Raw genomic sequence first — 18182 nt, forward strand, 5'->3', positions numbered from 1 at the left:
TAGAGAACTCACCAGTCTCCTGCAGACTGAAGAGGCTGACAGCTTTGGTAAAGGTTTCAGAGCTGTTCGTCAGCAGCCCGAGGACAACGCACAGCTCCAGGTCTGCACGTCTGCCATCTCTTACTGTCTCATCCCAGCTTTAGTGTCACCCTTCTGCTACAGCTCCTCATCTCTCTTTTCAACCCAGTTGCCCCTTCTACCATCAGTAGTCTGGCTTCCACACTGCTTCCCCGATTTGCCATTTTCAGCATTTGGCAGTTTGCTCTTCCTCCTGCATCTTGCTTGGACGCCAGCTGGTGGCAGGACAAGTTCAGACATAAGGCCCCAGCACCTCTCTCTGCAGCACAGCCTAACTTTCAGGAGCAGTCCCGGGAAGGTTTGGCTCGATGCAACACAGGTGACTCACCAGAACCTATCAGACACCAATTTCTCATTATTAAGTCTAAAAAACAGATTTTCTTTGCAAGTGGCCACAGCTTTTTTTGTTGTTAACTTGGACAAAATCACCATTTTCCCATCATGATCGCATTTGAGAAATAGTAGCTTGACCTGAAACTTACACGTGCACACACAAGTCAGCAGAAAACTAATACCAGACAAAGAAGTGACAAATGAATCAAGAGCTTACTGAAGCTAAGGAAGCCCCCACCATACATCCACAAACAGAGGACAGTAACTGGATGTGCCTGCTAAAAAGAACCAGCAGCAGCACACAATGGTAAAATCAGAGAAGAAACACATTGGAGAGGTGGGGAATTACAAAGAGAAGTTTGGGTGAAATTACAGTAACAAAGCTACTGTCACACTGGGTCTGGGAGAAATATTGAATCTGTTTAAAAGAAAAAGAGAGTACTTTGGCAACTGTACAGGTTTTCACAATGGATGTAAGTTTTAGTGAGTTGCTGCAAAATGAGTTAAGTTTTAGCTAAGTATTGCACACTGGTCTTGTAAACCTACAGGTACACTCCTTACCTAAATCTCTGGCTGTTTGAATAACATACTTTGTTTCTATTCAGGTGACACTCCATATAATTTTATTTCTTTGCAAACAGATATAAAACCAACAGAACATGAAAACTTGTTAGGAAACCAAACTAAAGTATTAAACCAGTGCATTTCGCTCGACAGTTTCTCTTCGGTGTGATCTTCAATTGAAGCTTACTCCATTAAACCTGAATATTTCAGCACTCATTACAGTTTCTATAGTATATTAAAGAATCCTAAGTCATTTTAACAAACGTCCTCATTAATATATCCAATAACACAAAGAGTTTTTGTGAGGGAGTATGTAGTAGTTTCCATTGCATGAATGCCAACAGACAACGCTACACACAAAAAAGCCAAGCCATTGAACACGTGTGAACGGATTTGCACTGAGATTAAACTGGTCACAAACAATTTCAAGTGATTTCTGAAATTACAGGTTGCACTAACACAAAGGCACATCTTCTTCTAAATGGAAATTCACATTTCTAGAAGGTCAAAAGTTTTGTGCCGGGGCAACTTCAAGCCACCGCGGCACAATCAGCCTAATAACTGCACCTATCTGAACTTTCTATAGAAAGATCTGGTTTCTATTTCTTTAATCCAGTTTTAACAAGAAAGAAATTAAATTAGAAATGGGAGGGCTCCCCCTCCTGTATTTACAGACTGCCAAAGATCCTGCTTTCTCATCAGGAATTTGAGGTTTCCTGTCAGACTTTGTTAAGCTTCGTAACTATCAGCACCCTGACAGTCTGGTCAAAGGCACCACAAACACACAGGCCCTTTTTGTCAGGGCTCCAGTCTAGGCTAGAGATCGGCTGCGTTGACAGGGTCACGTTCTGCAAGAGACTGACAGAACCTGCCACCCCCATCTCAGCTCCTTCCGAGTCCTTCTTCGAGCGCTGAGCTGGGTACTCGCTGGCAACAGGGAAAGTAAAACAGAATCACATGCTTAGAATTTATCACTACAAACACATCCTCACCTTCTTTCCAAAATCAGAGTTTCCTCTCTTCTACAGGTAAGGCAAATAAATGAATGAATAAATGAATGAATCACCACACCCAGCAAATATCCACACAAGAGCACTGAGCAAGTATTTCATGAAAGAAAGAAACACGGCAGGAAGTGTTGAATCCCAGCACCTGCCTCCTGCAGCCCTTCCTTTTTACTTTTTTTCCCAAGCTGTTTGGGTTTTACCACAGGCAAGAAAATTTCATCTCTGTTCCCTCTGAAACGTGATGCAGCTACTTCACTGCGTTTAGGAAAACTAAGTTATTTTGCCATGTTATGTTAGTTGTCCTGGCTTTCAATATTCTTCCCAGATGTAACTGCTACCGTATGAGAATTTTAAGTAATCCATTTTTTTCCCATTTATCACGTTAACCAAGGATATAATTAGATCTTGATTATATTAGGAAAGCTGTCATGGGCAAAATTCCCCTGTGCTGTTGCCACATTTCTTTTAGAGATTAATTCAGGATTCCAGACCAAGTACTGACACCGAAATCACCCTTTCCGCTGCATTTGTAAGCAGTAACTTTAGCTGCATCATTCTGACTTTGGCAGGAAGACCCCACTCATCATTTTCAGGAAGACAATTTTGTAAAACATTGGTTCCTTATTCCCCCCGTTGCAGGCTGGAGAGCGATCACTTACTATTTCCAGAGGTGAAGGCTCCCAGCTCCTCCGCTCGTCATAAATATGTCTCTGTTCTGTGGCAGGTGCCGAACCTGCCATATGGTAGATTTCTGTGCCTAATAATAATAAATATTAAAAATCAGCCCTGTGAAGAAGTCAGATACGGATGAGCTTCACAAGCAGCCCTACCAAGGCCACCACTCACCAGTACTTCAGCGTCTTTGGGACTGGCCATGTGAGCAAGCTTAAAGAAAGGTCAAACGGCCACCTAAGCGTGTCTTTTGGACCTGCTCAAGAACTACAAGATGCCCAGGCTCAGGTCACACAGTCACCACAAGCTGAATTTCACTGTCTGACATCCCTTAAAATCATTGCTGGAAAGGAACAAGCTACAGGCACTATGCAAATACAACAAACAATCTACAATTCAAATGTGAATCTCAGCCTGGGCACAGCAAGATCACATAGCAACGGGAAATCACTTAGGGAAAAACCTCTACAGGTGTCCTCTGACTTAATGCATATCTGTCTGCAAACATCCAAAAGGAAAGGCTGAAACCCAGCGAATGAAAGGTGAGAAACTTCATTACCAGTTTTGATTGTTACAACCGCTAATTCAGTAAATACTTTTGTGTTACCTAATCAAAGTAATTCCAGCATCTGCTTCGAATGGTGGTATGGAAAACATTCATTCAGAAGATATTAAGTTGAAACTGAGCTTTTCTCATCTGGGCAACCCTAGAGGACTCCACCACAAAAGTTCCTTTTCTCTAATTACCATCAGCTTTTATTCATTAAAAAATGTTTTATAAACACCTTAAACTATTCTATACAGTGGTCACAGGTGGAAGAAGAAGGGTTCTAACAGTTCTCCATATTTAATGTCACGAGGCCACAAAGTCTCCTGTATATCCTTTCACTCACTGTCAATATCTCAAACCAGAAACGTTTGGTTCTGAAGAATGATTTCTGTGTCTCAGTTAAGGCCTGGTGTCAGCAGGATGAAGACTGTCTGCAGAGGGCTCACTTTGGTTTGGGATTTATTTAAGATTCAAATATGGATGCTCATCACAATTTAATAGAGCCTCTGATAAACAGGACTCCCAGCCTAGGGGCACAGCTGGGTGTCCAGAGCTGCAACAGAACCCAAAAACCAGAGAAGCCCAAATAGCAGGTTATAAAAAGGAGGAAACCTGTGTGAGTGCTGGCCCCTGGATGCCCAGGAGCCCTTTCACTGTCTGTACTTGGGTCTATTGCAGCCATGCTACAGCCCAGCTTGTGCCTCTGTAACCCGAGCATCTATCAATAATTTTAGAGCTGTCATCCTTTGACAGCATACAGTCAGAAAGTTTGGCTCCCCCTACCTTCTCAGACACAGAAGCAAAACCTTTGGTTGGATGTTGAGTTCTCATATCGAAAACATGGAATTTCCCATCAAGCGACGTGGCCACCAGCTTGTTCATATTGACATCTTTCCTGTCAAACTCCACGCTGCAAACCTGCAAATACAAGCAAAGACACAGCCTCCAGATTCAGCCACTACTAAGAAAATGGTGAGGGTTTTGATTTGTAAATAGATATTAATTGTTGGTTATTTTCACAATGACATCACCACCAATTTGGAAATAAAATCATCTGAAAAGATGATTATCCAGTGTAAAACACCCCATCCTAGCCAGACCAAGAACTTGAGGGATCCAGTCTGCTGAACTTAGAGAAAATGGGTCCTTGGTACAATCTCAGCAGAAATGTCATGTGGATAAATTAAAGCTAGACAGAGTCCTTTTCGTTTTTTCCATCCTGCACAGGAGCTGGAATGAAAAATACTTTTTATGGTTTCCTTACTCCATTCTTAATGTTGGTCTCCCATCGCAGTGACATGGTTTTTAAGTCAAACAGTTTAATGTCCCCATTGTCATATCCAGCACATACAACACGTTCCTCTTGATTGTAAGCATTGCCTGGAGACAGAGAAGGAACTCATCAGAATTAGGGAATGCTCTTTAGTCTGTACATTTCAGACCTCCTAAGCCTGCAATTTCAACTTACATTAAACGCCAGATTACTATTGAGATATTAAGATTAAATGAACTGGATGGTTTTCAGACCTGAAGGGTATAGAAAAAAATCAGCTTCAAAGCTGGCAGGCTGTCTCCTTTAAAAATATGAACAAAATTCTCACTCCCCCTGCCAAGTACTGCTGACACCAGGCAAAGCACTGCATGCTGGTCTTGCAAACCTACACAAATACGTTCCTCTCTTCAATCTTCATCTGCTACAAACCACACTCCTCAGACAGCACCACGGCACGGGAGCAGAGCCAGCTTCAGCAGCTCCTGCACCAGCCTCTCAAGCATGGTAGGACAAGAAGACTTCTCTGCAGGACCCAGACTCATAGGGAGGCCCTGGGTGTCACCATGGACCATCACCAGACAGACACAGATGCCTGCCTCCAAAAGCTCTCAGCTGAGAGGATCAAGGAGGCACATCAGTGTCTGAAAGAAGTCAGCGAACAGCATGTAGTTGAAGATGATCCTGGCCTCGGCTCAAGCTTCAGTTACTCAAAAGAAAATGGATGAAACTATGAGGCCACTTACTAATCCATTTGTTAAAGCAGAAGACAAAGACATCAACAGCAAGGAGCATTCTAGTTGCACTTTTTCACCAGGAAACATCACCTCTGTACTATCCATTTTGTCCTCATAATCCACGCCCTCATTAGCAGTTTGTAAAACTTACTCCCTGACTCTGGAGGCGAAAATGGAGCTAATCCAGGAGTACCAGCTTGTGTAGAACACTTGTTCTCTCCCAAAGGAAAAACAATGAGCACGCACCAGGCATCGCTGCTGCCTTTCATTAGCTCTTAGCCTCAAGGATCTTAAACCACTGCCTCAGCACTTGGTAACTGGAACTACACCCCAACAGCGATTGGTTCTCTGTGCACTGCAACACACACAGAGGACGAGGCAGCTGGATGTACTGTTTGCACATTCCTAGGCAGAGAAATAAAGCTTGCACAGCTTTTCTGTGAAATCATCGAGTCATTTAGGTTGGAAAAGACCTTTAAGACCATCGAGTCCAACCACAAGTGATGACCAAAGGTGATACGAGAATGAGTCCAAAACCGAATATACCCAACATTTGCTGCTTTTGAAAGAAACACTAAAACTGCATAAAACTGACAACATTGCAAAGCAAACCCTGCTACTTATACATCCACACAAAACAAACCATTCCACTACATGCTGCAATTGTAGTCAAAGCACAGTCATCTTAGAGGGAGGACTGGTTGTAAGCTGGTGGCTCACCAAATGCCACTGTCCAGCAGTCTCTTTTGCTCTCCCCCTGCACAGGTTCCATGTTGGCTACAGGCGTTTCCTTCTGCCTCGGGTCCCACACCTTCACGGTTCCTGTGCAAGAAGGACAACAGATTTGGTATCACAGACACACAGTCACGTGGCATTCACCTTTGCCTGATCATTCCAAATACAGGAGCATCTCCTTTGATTCCAGACAAACAGACTGCATTTAGTGGGTTAAAAAAAGCCCTCAAACAATAAATCAAACGAGAAATAAAGCAAAAGTGTTTGTTAAGGATATATTTTCACTAGCTGATGTTTTATTCTGCTTTGTCCCACGCTCAGTGACAACAGTATCTTTTGCTTATGTGTAAGCTTCTAAAAGAAGTAAGAGAAAACTTGTCCCAGGCAAGATTGAAAAAAGAGCATATTGGGAACAAGTTGCAAGAGATGTGCAGCTAGTTCAGATGGCAGCGTGTGCCATCAGAGCCCGCAGGGTAATTGAAAAGGCTTTCAGAGTTCACTAACTCACCATCTCGACTGCCAGTCACAATTTCTGGTGCACCTTCCCCAATTCCTAAGCCACCTACACCATCTATACTGTTTATGATTTCCTTATGACCTTTCACAGAATAGACTGGTATTTCAGGAGCTTCTAAATTCCTAGGCAAGAAGAGAAAAAGAACAGATAATACGGCACTTTCCTCAACACGGGTTTGTATAAAAACAAGATGCAACTTGAGCATAAACTATGTCAATTCAGATCAACAGTGGGAACAAAATGTGGGGGTCACCATCAAGAACCACGACTCTGTTCAGTTCCTTCTTTTGCTCCCGCCTTAGACCGGTTTGGAAGGTTTTGCTGAGTTCTGGACTTAGCAGTTTGTAAAGGTGGGATTCACCACAGCAACCTTTACAAACCAGTCTTTATGTTGGACTGAAAGCGAATCCCACCACAGATGAAAATACTCTGATTAGCTTTACTTTCAGTAAGTATTTCAGCAATTTCCTTCTTCGCTGATCCCCAGCTACCTCTGACTGCTGCTCTTCAAGTGACAATCACAACCAACTGTGGGTTTCGTGATTCTTTCCCAGCGATTCCCATCCCTTGAAGAGCCTTCAGAATTTTAACTTCCAACTAGTGACCAACCCATGTCGTTCTTGTTATTCCAATAAAATACACCCAATACTTCCTTGGCAAGGGAAATACAATCATAATAACTGCACAGCCCTTTTGTCCCTATAACTGTATTTGATAGTCAATTTACCTACCCAAATTAATTCTACAAATCATTCAGGGACCTGAAAAAAACCATGTGAAACCTCAAGATTAAACCCACGTATTTAATCTAGACATCAAAAGCAAGTCAAACCCAACCTTATTTGTACTCATGCATCCACTCAAAAGCCTCTTTTCCTGGCAAAACTGTACCAGGTTTTTGGAGCAGGAGACAGATGACGCAAGTGAAAGGGTGCTGAAACTAAACCTCTGTGCAGGATTCGTGTTGTTTTTACAGGACAGGTGTACTCCAGTGCGTTAGCCAGCGAAGCTGAAGACGGGATCCTCACCACAGGACATTGTATACAATGCACAGAGCACTGTCTACAAAAGCCAGTCACAGAACCATCCGTCCCACGAACACGTCACGACACCGAATGAAAAAGCTTTGGAAGAATATCCGTGCTTACCATATGTTAAGGCTTCCACCAAAGTCTCCCGTGGCCAAGTACCTTTGCTGCAGAGAGCTGGCACCGAAAGTTCCACATTTTATAGGTTTAGCCTTTTCAATCTTTGGAAAAAGGATATATTCAGTGTCAGCAGGTGGGAAAATGAGCAACACCAGCACAGGCTGTGGCAGCAGCTTCTGCAGAGCCCGTGGGCAGCAGTTTTCAGCAGAACGCACACGGGACTGTTAGTGGAAAACACCATCGAAATTCTACCAAAGGCAGGTTGCACTCGGTGCTTATTTGTGCACAGAAAGCGGAGGCTTTGGTTTAACGGCGTTTCAACGCTTCACCTCGGGTTGCCAAGGCGATGCACTCACTAGAAGCTGCTGTCTGTACTGACCAGCGAACCCGATGCAGAGGGGCCCCCACCTCCGTCCCCCCGCGCCCGCCCTGCTCCGTGCCCCCGTGTGCGTGCCGTGTGCGTGCCGTGCGCGTGGCGGGTGCGTGGCGGGTGCGTGGCGGCGGCTCACCTGGCGGAGCAGCGCGAGGCGGCCGGCGCGCAGCTCGTACAGCTGCAGGAGGCCGGTGCCGCGCGCGGCGCTGCCCAGGCACAGCAGGCGCGCGCTGCGCGGCACCCACTTGCAGTCGAACAGGGTGTACTGCAGCGGCTGCTGCGCGTGCGCCACCACCTGCGGCCGCTCCAGCGCCGACGACATCCCGCGGCCCCGGCCCCGGCCCCGGCCCCTCCGCCACAGCCGCCGCCAACCGCCGCGCCGGCACTACCGCCGCGCCAGCACCACCGCCGCCGCCGGAAGCGGCAGGGGAGGAGCGCAGGCCCCCTTCCGGCGGCGGGAGGGCACGTGTGTGCGCGCTGGGGCCGGGGACATGGAGCGCGCGGCCGAAGCGGCGGCGGCCGGAGCCGGGGCCGGGGCTGGGGCTGGGGGCGAGGCCGGGGGCGGCTTCAGCACCGTCTCGTCCCGGCGCAGCCGGAGGAAGCGGCGGGCGGCCGCGGGCGGGGACGAGGCGCCGGCGGAGCCCGCCATGGACACGGCGGAGCCCGCCACGGACACGGCGGAGCCGCGGCCCAGCAAGAGGCCGGCCTTCCCGCCCGTGGCCGCCGAGGCGCTGGGGGTACGCGGGGCGCGGGGGGAGGCGGCGGGGGGACGTCCCTCCGGCGGCCCGAGCGGTGCCCGGCTGTGGGCCGGGCCGGGCCTCAGCGCGCTGCTCTCCGCCGCCAGGTTGCCAAAGGGGAGATGCGGAAGGTGCCCGTGCCGGCCAACAGGTACACGCCGCTGAAGGAGAACTGGATGAAGATATTCACGCCCGTCGTGGAGCACCTGCAGCTGCAGATCAGGTTCAACTTGAAAACGAGGAACGTCGAGATCAAGGTAAGGAGAGCTGCTTGTACGAGCCTCATGTGGGACGGGCCGAGGGGCTGCGTGCCCCAGCCCTTACAGGGAGAAGCCGCGCGCTTGAGAGTGGAGCAACGGCTGCCGTCCGTGCCGTGCGAGTGAGTTTTGGACTGCAGCGTTTTGCAAGTATTCCAGGCTACTCCATACTCATGGGGCAGTTTTGAGCGTCTTCTGAAGGGGCACTGCAGTGTGTGATAGCTTTTGTTTGTGACAGGAGATAAAGGCCCCCAGTTTAACAGTTTGGGGTTTCTTTTGTCGTGGATTGCACCGAAATTCAAGGCCAGGCTGGATGAGGCTTTGAGCAGCTCCAGCCTAGCAGAAAGTGCCCTTGTCCCTGGCAGGGAAATGACAGGTTGAGAAGCACGACACTTTTGTTCTTGACTAAGCCCATTTCATTTCATCTATACCATGGTGAGTACAAAACGACTGGAAACCTTGCAGGGAGTTTCTGCCGTGTTTGGAGGCGTTGTGGAAAGTGCAAAGGGACATCTCAGGATTTCCATTCAGGATCTTAACGTAATGGTTGTCATTCCCTGCTTTGCTTTTCTTACCGCTCCAGAGGCTGTACTTTCCCAAGCTCTCCCTGATGGGATGTGTAAGCGCAGACAAACGTTTCCTCTGGTAGCAGAGGACTGTTTTGCCCTGGGTTTAGGACTTGAACTGAAGAAGTGCCCCTGGCAGCAAATGCTGTGGCCTCTGCTGACACAGCAGGGCAAAAAGTGTAAAACTTAAAAATGTTCCAACACTTCTGCTTCTTGGTCAGGTCCTGACAAAGATTTGTTCCTGTCCCAGCTATCTTCTTTATCTTGTCCCGTGTTTTCTTGAACCTGTCTGGGTTTTACTGACCAGCTATGGCATCTTCAGGATATTGTCATAACTTCCCCTCCTCAAACTGGCTCCTGCCATCCTCTTTTTTCCTGTTGTTCTGGGCTGTGCTTTAGTTTGTATGGTTTATTTTTTTCCATGCAAAGGGCTCTTCTCAGGCCATGGTGGTTGGGATTTGCAGCAGCTTCTCCCTTCTCCTCCCTCCAAACACCAGCCACATGTGGTGGCAGCTGCATCCTCCTTGTTGAGGGCTGATATTATAAAGCATTCACATAAATGTATGACTGGGGTAAACACACTACAGGAGCATTACCTGAATGGGGCTTCTTTAGGGTTAGACCATAGCACTTGGCTTTTTCAAGTCCTGGTCTTACTTGTGCGGTCATAATCTGTAAACCAAACATCTTGTCTTGCAGACTTGTCAAGAGACAAAGGATCTCGGGGCTCTAACAAAAGCTGCTGATTTTGTGAAAGCCTTTATACTGGGGTTCCAAGTAGAGGTGAGTCTCCCAGCAGTGACTGTGAGGTTGCAGGGACAGTGGCTTTGGCCTCTCTCCATGCTACAGGGAGAAAAGTAAAACCCCTCAGGTGGTTTTCTGGAAACTTCATTTGTTTGAAATGGGGAGTGGGGTGTGAGTCTGTCGTGTTAAGCTAATGCAGGACAACCTTCAAACAGCATGTAATTAAAACTGGGAAATGGAGGACACAATTAGCTGTGAGAGGAGCAGGAAGCAAGAAACAGGCTTTGAGGTGCTCTGCCAGTGCAGAGACTGTTTATTTTGCTTTTGTCCAAGCCAATAACTTTCAATCTGCTTCAAACTCGTAGAAAACAGAACTCTGTACCATGCCACAGGGGCTGCTCGCTGCTGCAGACCTGTCTGGGTGGTGTGGGGACATGGCAGCATGTGCAGGGTTCTCTACATGGAAACAAAAATGTGTACTGCTGCTGACAAACCTGTCCATCTAACGTTAGCTGACTCTTGTTTGATGTGTGAAGTACAGAAACACACCTCATGTTGTCTGTTTAATGTGTAGAATGAAAACAAATGGCTTTCAGCTCTGCCATGGTACTGCAACACTCCTGCTGATACCGCATCTCTTGGTCTTTTAGGATGCTCTTGCTCTCATCAGACTTGATGATTTATTTCTGGAGTCATTTGAAGTTACAGATGGTAAGTCCTTTTGGCCACAATGATCCAGTGGCTGCGTGTTCCACTCACAAGGACGTGGTTTTGCTTCTCTCCCCCTGCTCCACTGGTGTCACTTACACCCCTGGACCGTGAGGCCCTCACACAGCAGCTTGGCTAGGTGCAGGCAGCTGGTTAGGGTTGTCCTTTTTCTAAGATGTCCCAGCAAAACCCTCCAAACCTTCATCTTTAAAAAAAGGTGTCACTTTGTCACAGGGACTTCACTTTTCTTGCCATAGTCTAGACGTTGTTTTAAACTCAAAGGTGACACAGGGTGTTGTGGAGAGCCCAGCCATTGGGTTTCTCATCCAGAATGGGCTTTGTTCTCTCCCCAACAGGGAGGGATGGCAACTAGATAGCAGAAACACCTCTTATTTCATGTGTCACTCGGACTCCTAGAGCAGCATCTATTTCATTTGTACCACCGTTAACTGTGTGCACTCTACCTCTGTTTCTGTCCTCACTCTTCACTGCTTGGTAACAAAGGGAGTGCCTTCTCTGGCAGCTCTGCATGAGAATTGCTCTCTGCTGCCAGAGCTCTCACGGTCACAGAGCACTGGATGGGATCTTCCCTTCCAGTCACATAAGGTGAAATACTGATGCGTGGATATATTGACCACAGTACAGCTGCTTTGGCATTACTTGCAATACACTTTCCAGTACCTTGAGCAAGGGGAGCGTTAACCACTGCTGTTGCACTGAGCACCTCGTTCTCTTTGCAGTCAAACCTCTGAAGGGTGATCACCTGTCAAGAGCAATCGGGAGAATAGCAGGGAAAGGTGGAAAAACAAAGTTCACGATAGAAAACGTCACCAGGACGCGAATCGTTCTTGCTGATGCGTAAGTAGCGACTCTTTCCTCCTCCCTAGAGTGCAGGCCCTCAGCTAAGCCATGTCCTCATCCAAGATTCCAGCTGTCTGAAACGCTTGTAGAGCAGGAGTAAGACAACTGCTCTGAGTGCTGTTTTTATGAGCACTATTTGGGATTTTATGTGAGCTTCTGGTAGGAGGATGACAGCACTGTCACCAGCACGCCTGGAATTCAGCACTTCCCCGCAGCACAGGAGTTCCTTCTTGCCCATGAAGTTGAACTCGCCAACCCTGCAGGAGTCTTTTCCTCCTACTGCTGCTCCACAGTTCAACTTGCAAATTGTAAAACTCATTTTTAAAGGGATTTAGAAGAGATTTTCTGGTTTTGAGGTTGTGATTTCTATTTACAGTTCTAGAGGATGAACTAGTACACTGAGCTGAAAATCCAGGTTCCTTCTAACCTCCAAGTCCATTAACTGCACAACTACAGAGGCTTTTTCCATTAACTAATGCTCCTTTGACTGCTTTTTACAGGAAAATTCATATTTTGGGGTCTTTTCAGAACATTAAAATGGCACGAACAGCAATTTGCAATCTAATTTTAGGTAAGTCCCATTATCTCATCTGCTTTACTACATGCATGTAAAAATTGCAGTGTGAGGAACAGCTTTCTGGGCGTCTTGCCTTCTTCCCTGGTGTGTCCACATCTGCGTGTGGAGCAAGCAGCTTGCTGGGAGTTGTCTTGCTGTCCTCAAGAGAAGGGTTTGGGGAAGAAGCAGGGGGCCCAGGGCTTGATTTCCAGCTCCAAAACCCTCACCACGGTGCAGAGGGAAGATTTGCTGCTGTTATATGTAGCTGCAGCATTCCCTGCAGGGCTGGTGAGCGCTCCATCTGCAAAGCCAAAGAGGGCCAACCCCCATCACCAGCAGAAGCAATAGCCACAGTGGCTAACCTTGACCATCCTATGGGCTTATTTCTTCACTCTTAACACAGATCTAACAGCAAACCTTCGGTAGGCGTGACACATGTTGTCTTGTTTGCTGGCTGACTTGGTGCTTTCTTCTGCAGGAAGTCCCCCATCCAAAGTTTATGGCAATATTCGGGCAGTGGCCAGCAGAGCAGCCGAAAGATTCTGAGCTGCAGCGTGGCTGCACCCCCCAGCCCTGGGGGCTGGACTTGCAGTACACAGGATGGGCCTGGAGCTACCGGAGCACGTGGTCTGCTGCTTGATTTGGAAGCCCAGAACAACACCTGGACTGTTGGTGCAGTCAAGTCTGAAATGGGACAGCATCACTGCCGTGGACACACTTCCTATTTCTGAGTAGTCATTACAAGCTACTTCACACTGGTTATGTCTGTATCAGAAGTAGGGGGTATCTGATTTTACTTAAACTTATCCTCAAACAAAACCCATGGCTTCATGACTGACTTTCTCACCATTAAAGTATGAGAGACTGCTGCAGGGACTTGAGAAAGCATTTGTGTTTGAGCCCAGAGGAGTCGGCATAGTTAGGTGTTCATAACCACACACAACAGTTCACTATCTGCCTGCAAAAAGGAAGAGCAATGACACTGCAAAGTTCAAGGTCAGGCTGCCCAAGCAGTTTCTGCTGCTACTGCTGGAACAACAGATGACACAAATGTAAGAAACAGAGGTAAATAGTGTATTTTTAACTTAGTCCTGGAACCTCCACTTCTATAGATTTTATTATCTCTTAGTGCTCCATCAGGGCAGCCTCATGAAGCCAAAAGGCTCCAGCTGAAATACTCCCCTGTGTACCAGAGTACAAGCACGTGTGAAGCGTTGCCTCCCATTCTTACACAAGGGGGAGGGATGACAGAGCCCAGCTACAGTCCCAGTGTGGGCCTTTGCTCCTACCCTTCAACATGTCACCAAGTCTCTTGCAAAATAGTTTAGGTTTGTAAACAAAAATGTAACTGAGACTATAAAAACACTGCTGAATTAAACATTTCTCTCAGTGTCAGTTTCCAGTGCAACACTTGGGCATATGGGATAATTATCAAATTCATTCATGCCTTCCATGGGGGAGATTGAAGCCCTGTGCTGGGTTGCCCAGATGCACAGCTCTCTGCAGAGGGAGCTAGAGGGGAGAGCGTGTCCATTGTAGCAGCTCAAGGTGTGCACCTCTCACGTTATCAAGTATTCCATTTATTGGCTGCTTATGGCATTTATCTCACTTAGCTCAAGAGATATGGGGAGAAAGGCAAGGACTCAGGAAAGCAAGAGGATCTTTATCCTCAAGCAGGTGCACACCAATGGAGACCCCCAAGCCACAGAAAGGGCAGCACAGCAGAGTTCCCAACTGCAACCCCAACCAACAGCACAGGTCTCTGAAGGACAGACCTGCAACAGGGGCAGTGGTTTTCACCAGCAGCAGCCTGGGAACTCTCCTTGAGAAGGAAGCTGCCTTTCATTCCCCACCTACAGGAAGATGAGGGAGTTGTTTTTTAACCAGCTTTCCACTCACACCTGTAACTCTGAATTTAGTGGGTAAAATACCTTATTTTAAATAGGACATTTAGCAAAGAGAACCAGCTGTGCTTTGAAGAAAACATACAGAAGTGACCATGAAACACAGCAATGAAGCCTGGAAGCGTTCAGGGGACCGTCTGCACCCTGGCCAGTTTTTCAGTAACTGTTTATTACCCAAGAAGGGCCAGCAGCAAGGAGCAGCAGGGTGCAGAGCTGCTTGGAACCCAGCAGGAAAGCTCTCGCTAAGTACTGAAGTGCCCCAGCCAAGGTTCAAATATTTTTATTTTGTATTCATATAGTATGAAGGTTCTTATAGTTCCCACAACATATGATATAGCATGCAGAGGAAAAACTAAACATTCAACATAAATCATTTTTCCCCACACAAACTAAAAAAAAAAAAACAAAACCAAAAGCAAACCAACCACCTCATCCCTCCCCTTCCGACCCCCGGAGGAAATAACATTAGCACTAATCTCTATAATGCCAGCCAAGATATGCACAAGCAAGAGAAATCAAAAGCATTTGCTAAAATGTTTGTAACAAATACTTATGTACAAAAAATTCACAAAAGACTAGTTCCCCCTTGAAGCAGAGCACATGGCAGTTGACACTGGAACAGATACAAGCACTGGCTGGGATCCTAAGCCACGTACTGATCCAGAGGAAGAAAAAAGTTACATGTAGTGGAGGGTTTTTTTTCCTTTTGAACATTAACATTTACCAAAGTTTGGCAACATTATCGTTTAAATTATGCAAATTATGTAAACAAGAGGAACATTTCAAATCGATCTACATGCAAAACTTCATGTCATGCAAGGACACCAAGCACCTGGATTTCTCTCTCACAGACAGAGCCCATGATGTGCAGCACTCAGTCGAAGGAACAGCTATGGCAGACGGGTGCTCGACTGAAGGAGGTTCAGACAACCTGCACTTTCCACTGCTGATTACAAAACAATTGGTTTTGTTGTTTTAATAGAAAAGCTACTATACAGGAAAGATGTACTGTCCTAAAAAAAAACCTAGCAAATGTTTTTCTTCCAGCCAATAGTACCATTGCAGAAAAGGGAAGGGATGATATAAAGTTGTAAAACATGGCTCGCTACTTTTATGTCACACAAATATATCAAGTTACCATCCGTTACAAATGATGATATGGACAAATCTAGAAAAGAAAAAAAATCCTCCAGGCAAAGGCCTGGAGAACCACAAGAGGTATAAATTTAGATAGCGTGAAGTCTCCCTCCTCTATGGCATAGGTTAACAAGATTTTCCCCCTGTATGAATCCTATATACATATATATATAAAATATGACCAGTTAGTTATGCTACCTGTAGTATTCCTTAATGCAGAGGGGAAACTATCGTGGTTGAAACAACAGAATTTCAAATGGCAAGAATGTTTGATCAGCTACGTCCTGTATAAAACAAGCGGATGGGAATCCTGCACAGTTAGCTGATGCCAGTTTCATGAAGCCAAGCATGAGAGACAATCAGGACCGTGCCTGAGGCCTTGAGCAGCTGCACCTGGAGCAACCCCGCAGCAGCAGCTCTGCCTGAGCGTCAGGACAGCCCTAACGGCTCCCGCTTCCTCCGGGACAGAACCTAGAGGCCAGCAAAGCATCGGCAGTGCCTGTATGCACACGAGGGCTAGTTCTTGGCAGTAGCATTCAACTATATTCTCCTATTAGGTAGAACTGTACTAAGTTATTTAGCAAAGAGACACAGTCCCTGGTAAATATATTAACAGGTATAAATAAACTTCGTCTCCTGTGTTACAAAAAAATGTCATTAAGGTGAATGAATAAGAAGCGATGCTTTGTCAGCCAGTCAATATATAGAAACATCTGAACAGTCACAGGAAAAGGAAAAGAGTTGACCTAACACCCAGTTAAAATTTTACATTCTTCTACTATATATATAAAACTGTGTGAAATAAAAGTAAGGATGTATATCCATATATTGAACTGTTAATATTCTGCTTGGCACTTTGTACTCTAGTTTTGTTTCTGAATCAAGTATATTAAATTAAAGCCCACCTAGCTACTACATATAGAAAGCTACATATATATCTATATATAAATACACACACACATATATATATATAGATAGATATTTCCTTGTTATAAAAGATGAAGAAAAATAAATTAAAAAGCCAACCCCTTCCCTTTCTCCACCACACTGATATGCTCTTTCCATCTTTGCTGTCCTTCAGACTTTAAAGTGCTACACTGAGTTATTGAGAGAATAAAAGTTCAATAACACTTAGTTGGCTTCATGAGGCTCATGTTGGAAAATGTGGCTTCACAGAGAAAAATACTTCCATTTAAATACACAGAGAGCATTGCTGGACGTCTTGAGCAGATCTTCAGAGATGGAGAAGAAAGCAAAAGTGTTGGGTGGTGCCCTACAGAGTCACACGTCTACGACCATCTTTTTGTGGATATCTAGGCCTCCTACAACCTGTGGGAGAAACAAGTGTTCAGAAACTGGGGGAAATGGACAGTTACAAGACACAAAAAACACGTGTTACTCACAAGATGCTGTCAGACCAGCTGGAATCCCAGCACCTGATTACTGCCCTCACCAAACTCACCTACGTTTCACTCCATGATATGTCCATGAATTATCTATTACCTGAGGTAGTTACGTTAGTACAATTTGCACACTCAAGGGCCTGAAAAACAGTGTAAGTTACACCATTTGGGCTTTCCTCCTCCATCTCATCTCCCAACCTTGTTTTACGTCTCATTGTGTTAAGTGAAATGCTGACTTGACTTCCCGAGCACCTCGTAAAACTCCGAACCTTCATCTGAGATACAAAGGGCACCCCAAAAAACACTACCAGTGTTCAGAGGTGTATGGTGTGTGCACAGAGAAAGGAAAAGGAAAGGCGTAGTGCAAGAACAACTTTGTATAGTGCAGAAATAAAATGCCAAGGCCAAACAGTATGGCCAAATGTCATCAACAAAGATACTTTTGTAGAGAAGTGGCACAAAATTCCAAAAAGGTAAAATGCAAGAACAAGAGGGGGAGAGATTGTAGGAATGGAACTTGTCACATCAGGAGGTCAACAATAAAAGAAAAAGCAACAGTAGTACAAGACAGGAAAGTGTGGCCAAAAGACTGGGGGCAAAAGAAAAGGCAACATCTTATTCAATGGATGGCTACAAGACAAAAGCCCAGTGTAGTAACAGACATTTCACTGATTTGTGGGCCACAGCTCATTTGGAGCTCTTTGCAGATGACCATTTCACATCAGGCCATGAAAGTAACTGAAGTCTACAATAAAACAATGCAGACAACACTGTTTTTTGCTTTAACACTTTGGGAGAGAGTTTTTTTTTCAACTTGCATTGATGATTGAGTATACCTGACTTATGTTTGAACTGAAGCTGTAAGTTCAGCGAGTAGGAAACAAAAGCAATGCTTGAGTACCTGTCGACTCAAAGTGTGCTGCCCAGCTGTGTTCATTAATATGCCATTTCAAATTAGAGAGTACACATCAATTGTGATTTTTGAATGCTGAAGCTCCCAAGTGTCAGTTCTTTTTAAAAAAAGCTGCCAACTAATGAAACAACTACACAGCACGGCTGAGAATCAACCATCTCAAGCCTCAAGTGCTACACTCAAGCATTCTGCATCATAAACCCCAAGTTTTACAAACGTGCCTTTCAACTCCTGCCCATTTTCAAGCACAGCACTTGTGGTGTTAGCCTCATCCCACCACTTCAGCCTCTGTAAAAGCCCTGTGGGCTGCAGACAGTGACAGTCTGCCCAGGCTCTCTCTCCACACCCTGCAAAGCCAAACTTTTCCAAAGGGTGATCTGGAGCAGACGCCTACTTTAGAGACTGGGAGATG

At 45.9% G+C, this 18182-nt stretch overlaps 3 protein-coding genes across 3 annotated transcripts in view; 1 reads left to right on the plus strand and 2 right to left on the minus strand.

The window, feature by feature from the left end:
- Positions 1–912: 912 nt before the first annotated feature.
- Positions 913–8333, minus strand: DNAAF10 (dynein axonemal assembly factor 10). Its single transcript, XM_061989206.1, has 8 exons — positions 8121–8333; positions 7612–7712; positions 6455–6585; positions 5932–6033; positions 4469–4584; positions 3988–4122; positions 2642–2739; positions 913–1902 (listed from the first exon to the last, which is right to left on the minus strand). Exons 1-8 carry the CDS (start codon positions 8304–8306, stop codon positions 1695–1697), a joined length of 1077 nt encoding a protein of 358 aa, XP_061845190.1. The 5' UTR covers positions 8307–8333; the 3' UTR covers positions 913–1694.
- On the plus strand, positions 8207–14788 carry PNO1 (partner of NOB1 homolog). The gene is made up of 7 exons (XM_061989207.1): positions 8207–8721; positions 8829–8978; positions 10244–10327; positions 10939–10999; positions 11737–11854; positions 12358–12428; positions 12892–14788. The coding sequence occupies exons 1-7, from the start codon at positions 8476–8478 to the stop codon at positions 12957–12959; spliced, it is 798 nt and encodes a 265-aa protein (XP_061845191.1). The 5' UTR covers positions 8207–8475; the 3' UTR covers positions 12960–14788.
- Positions 14582–18182, minus strand: part of PPP3R1 (protein phosphatase 3 regulatory subunit B, alpha) — a 38527-nt gene continuing 34926 nt past the window's right edge. Inside the window, exon 6 of the mRNA XM_061989209.1 lies at positions 14582–16783. Within this exon, the coding sequence (XP_061845193.1) occupies positions 16736–16783 (48 nt within the window). The 3' untranslated portion in view covers positions 14582–16735. The remainder of the gene's footprint in view (positions 16784–18182) is intronic.

This window comes from Colius striatus, chromosome 2, assembly GCF_028858725.1.
Source record: "Colius striatus isolate bColStr4 chromosome 2, bColStr4.1.hap1, whole genome shotgun sequence".
NCBI classification, from domain to species: domain Eukaryota; kingdom Metazoa; phylum Chordata; class Aves; order Coliiformes; family Coliidae; genus Colius; species Colius striatus.

What these genes read in the sequence shown, in the direction of transcription:
- DNAAF10 (XM_061989206.1), bottom strand. Translation starts at nt 8,306, where the DNA reads ATGTCGTCGGCGCTGGAGCGGCCGCAGGTGGTGGCGCACGCGCAGCAG. An exon ending in TGTGACTGGCAGTCGAGATG is followed by an intron (nt 6,034 to 6,454) that starts GTGAGTTAGTGA and finishes CTTCTTGCACAG; the next exon opens with GAACCGTGAAGGTGTGGGAC. An exon ending in AGCCTTCACCTCTGGAAATA is followed by an intron (nt 1,903 to 2,641) that starts GTAAGTGATCGC and finishes CCCTGTTGCCAG; the next exon opens with CGAGTACCCAGCTCAGCGCT.
- PNO1 (XM_061989207.1), top strand. Translation starts at nt 8,476, where the DNA reads ATGGAGCGCGCGGCCGAAGCGGCGGCGGCCGGAGCCGGGGCCGGGGCT. An exon ending in CGAGGAACGTCGAGATCAAG is followed by an intron (nt 8,979 to 10,243) that starts GTAAGGAGAGCT and finishes CTTGTCTTGCAG; the next exon opens with ACTTGTCAAGAGACAAAGGA. An exon ending in CGAATCGTTCTTGCTGATGC is followed by an intron (nt 11,855 to 12,357) that starts GTAAGTAGCGAC and finishes TGCTTTTTACAG; the next exon opens with GAAAATTCATATTTTGGGGT.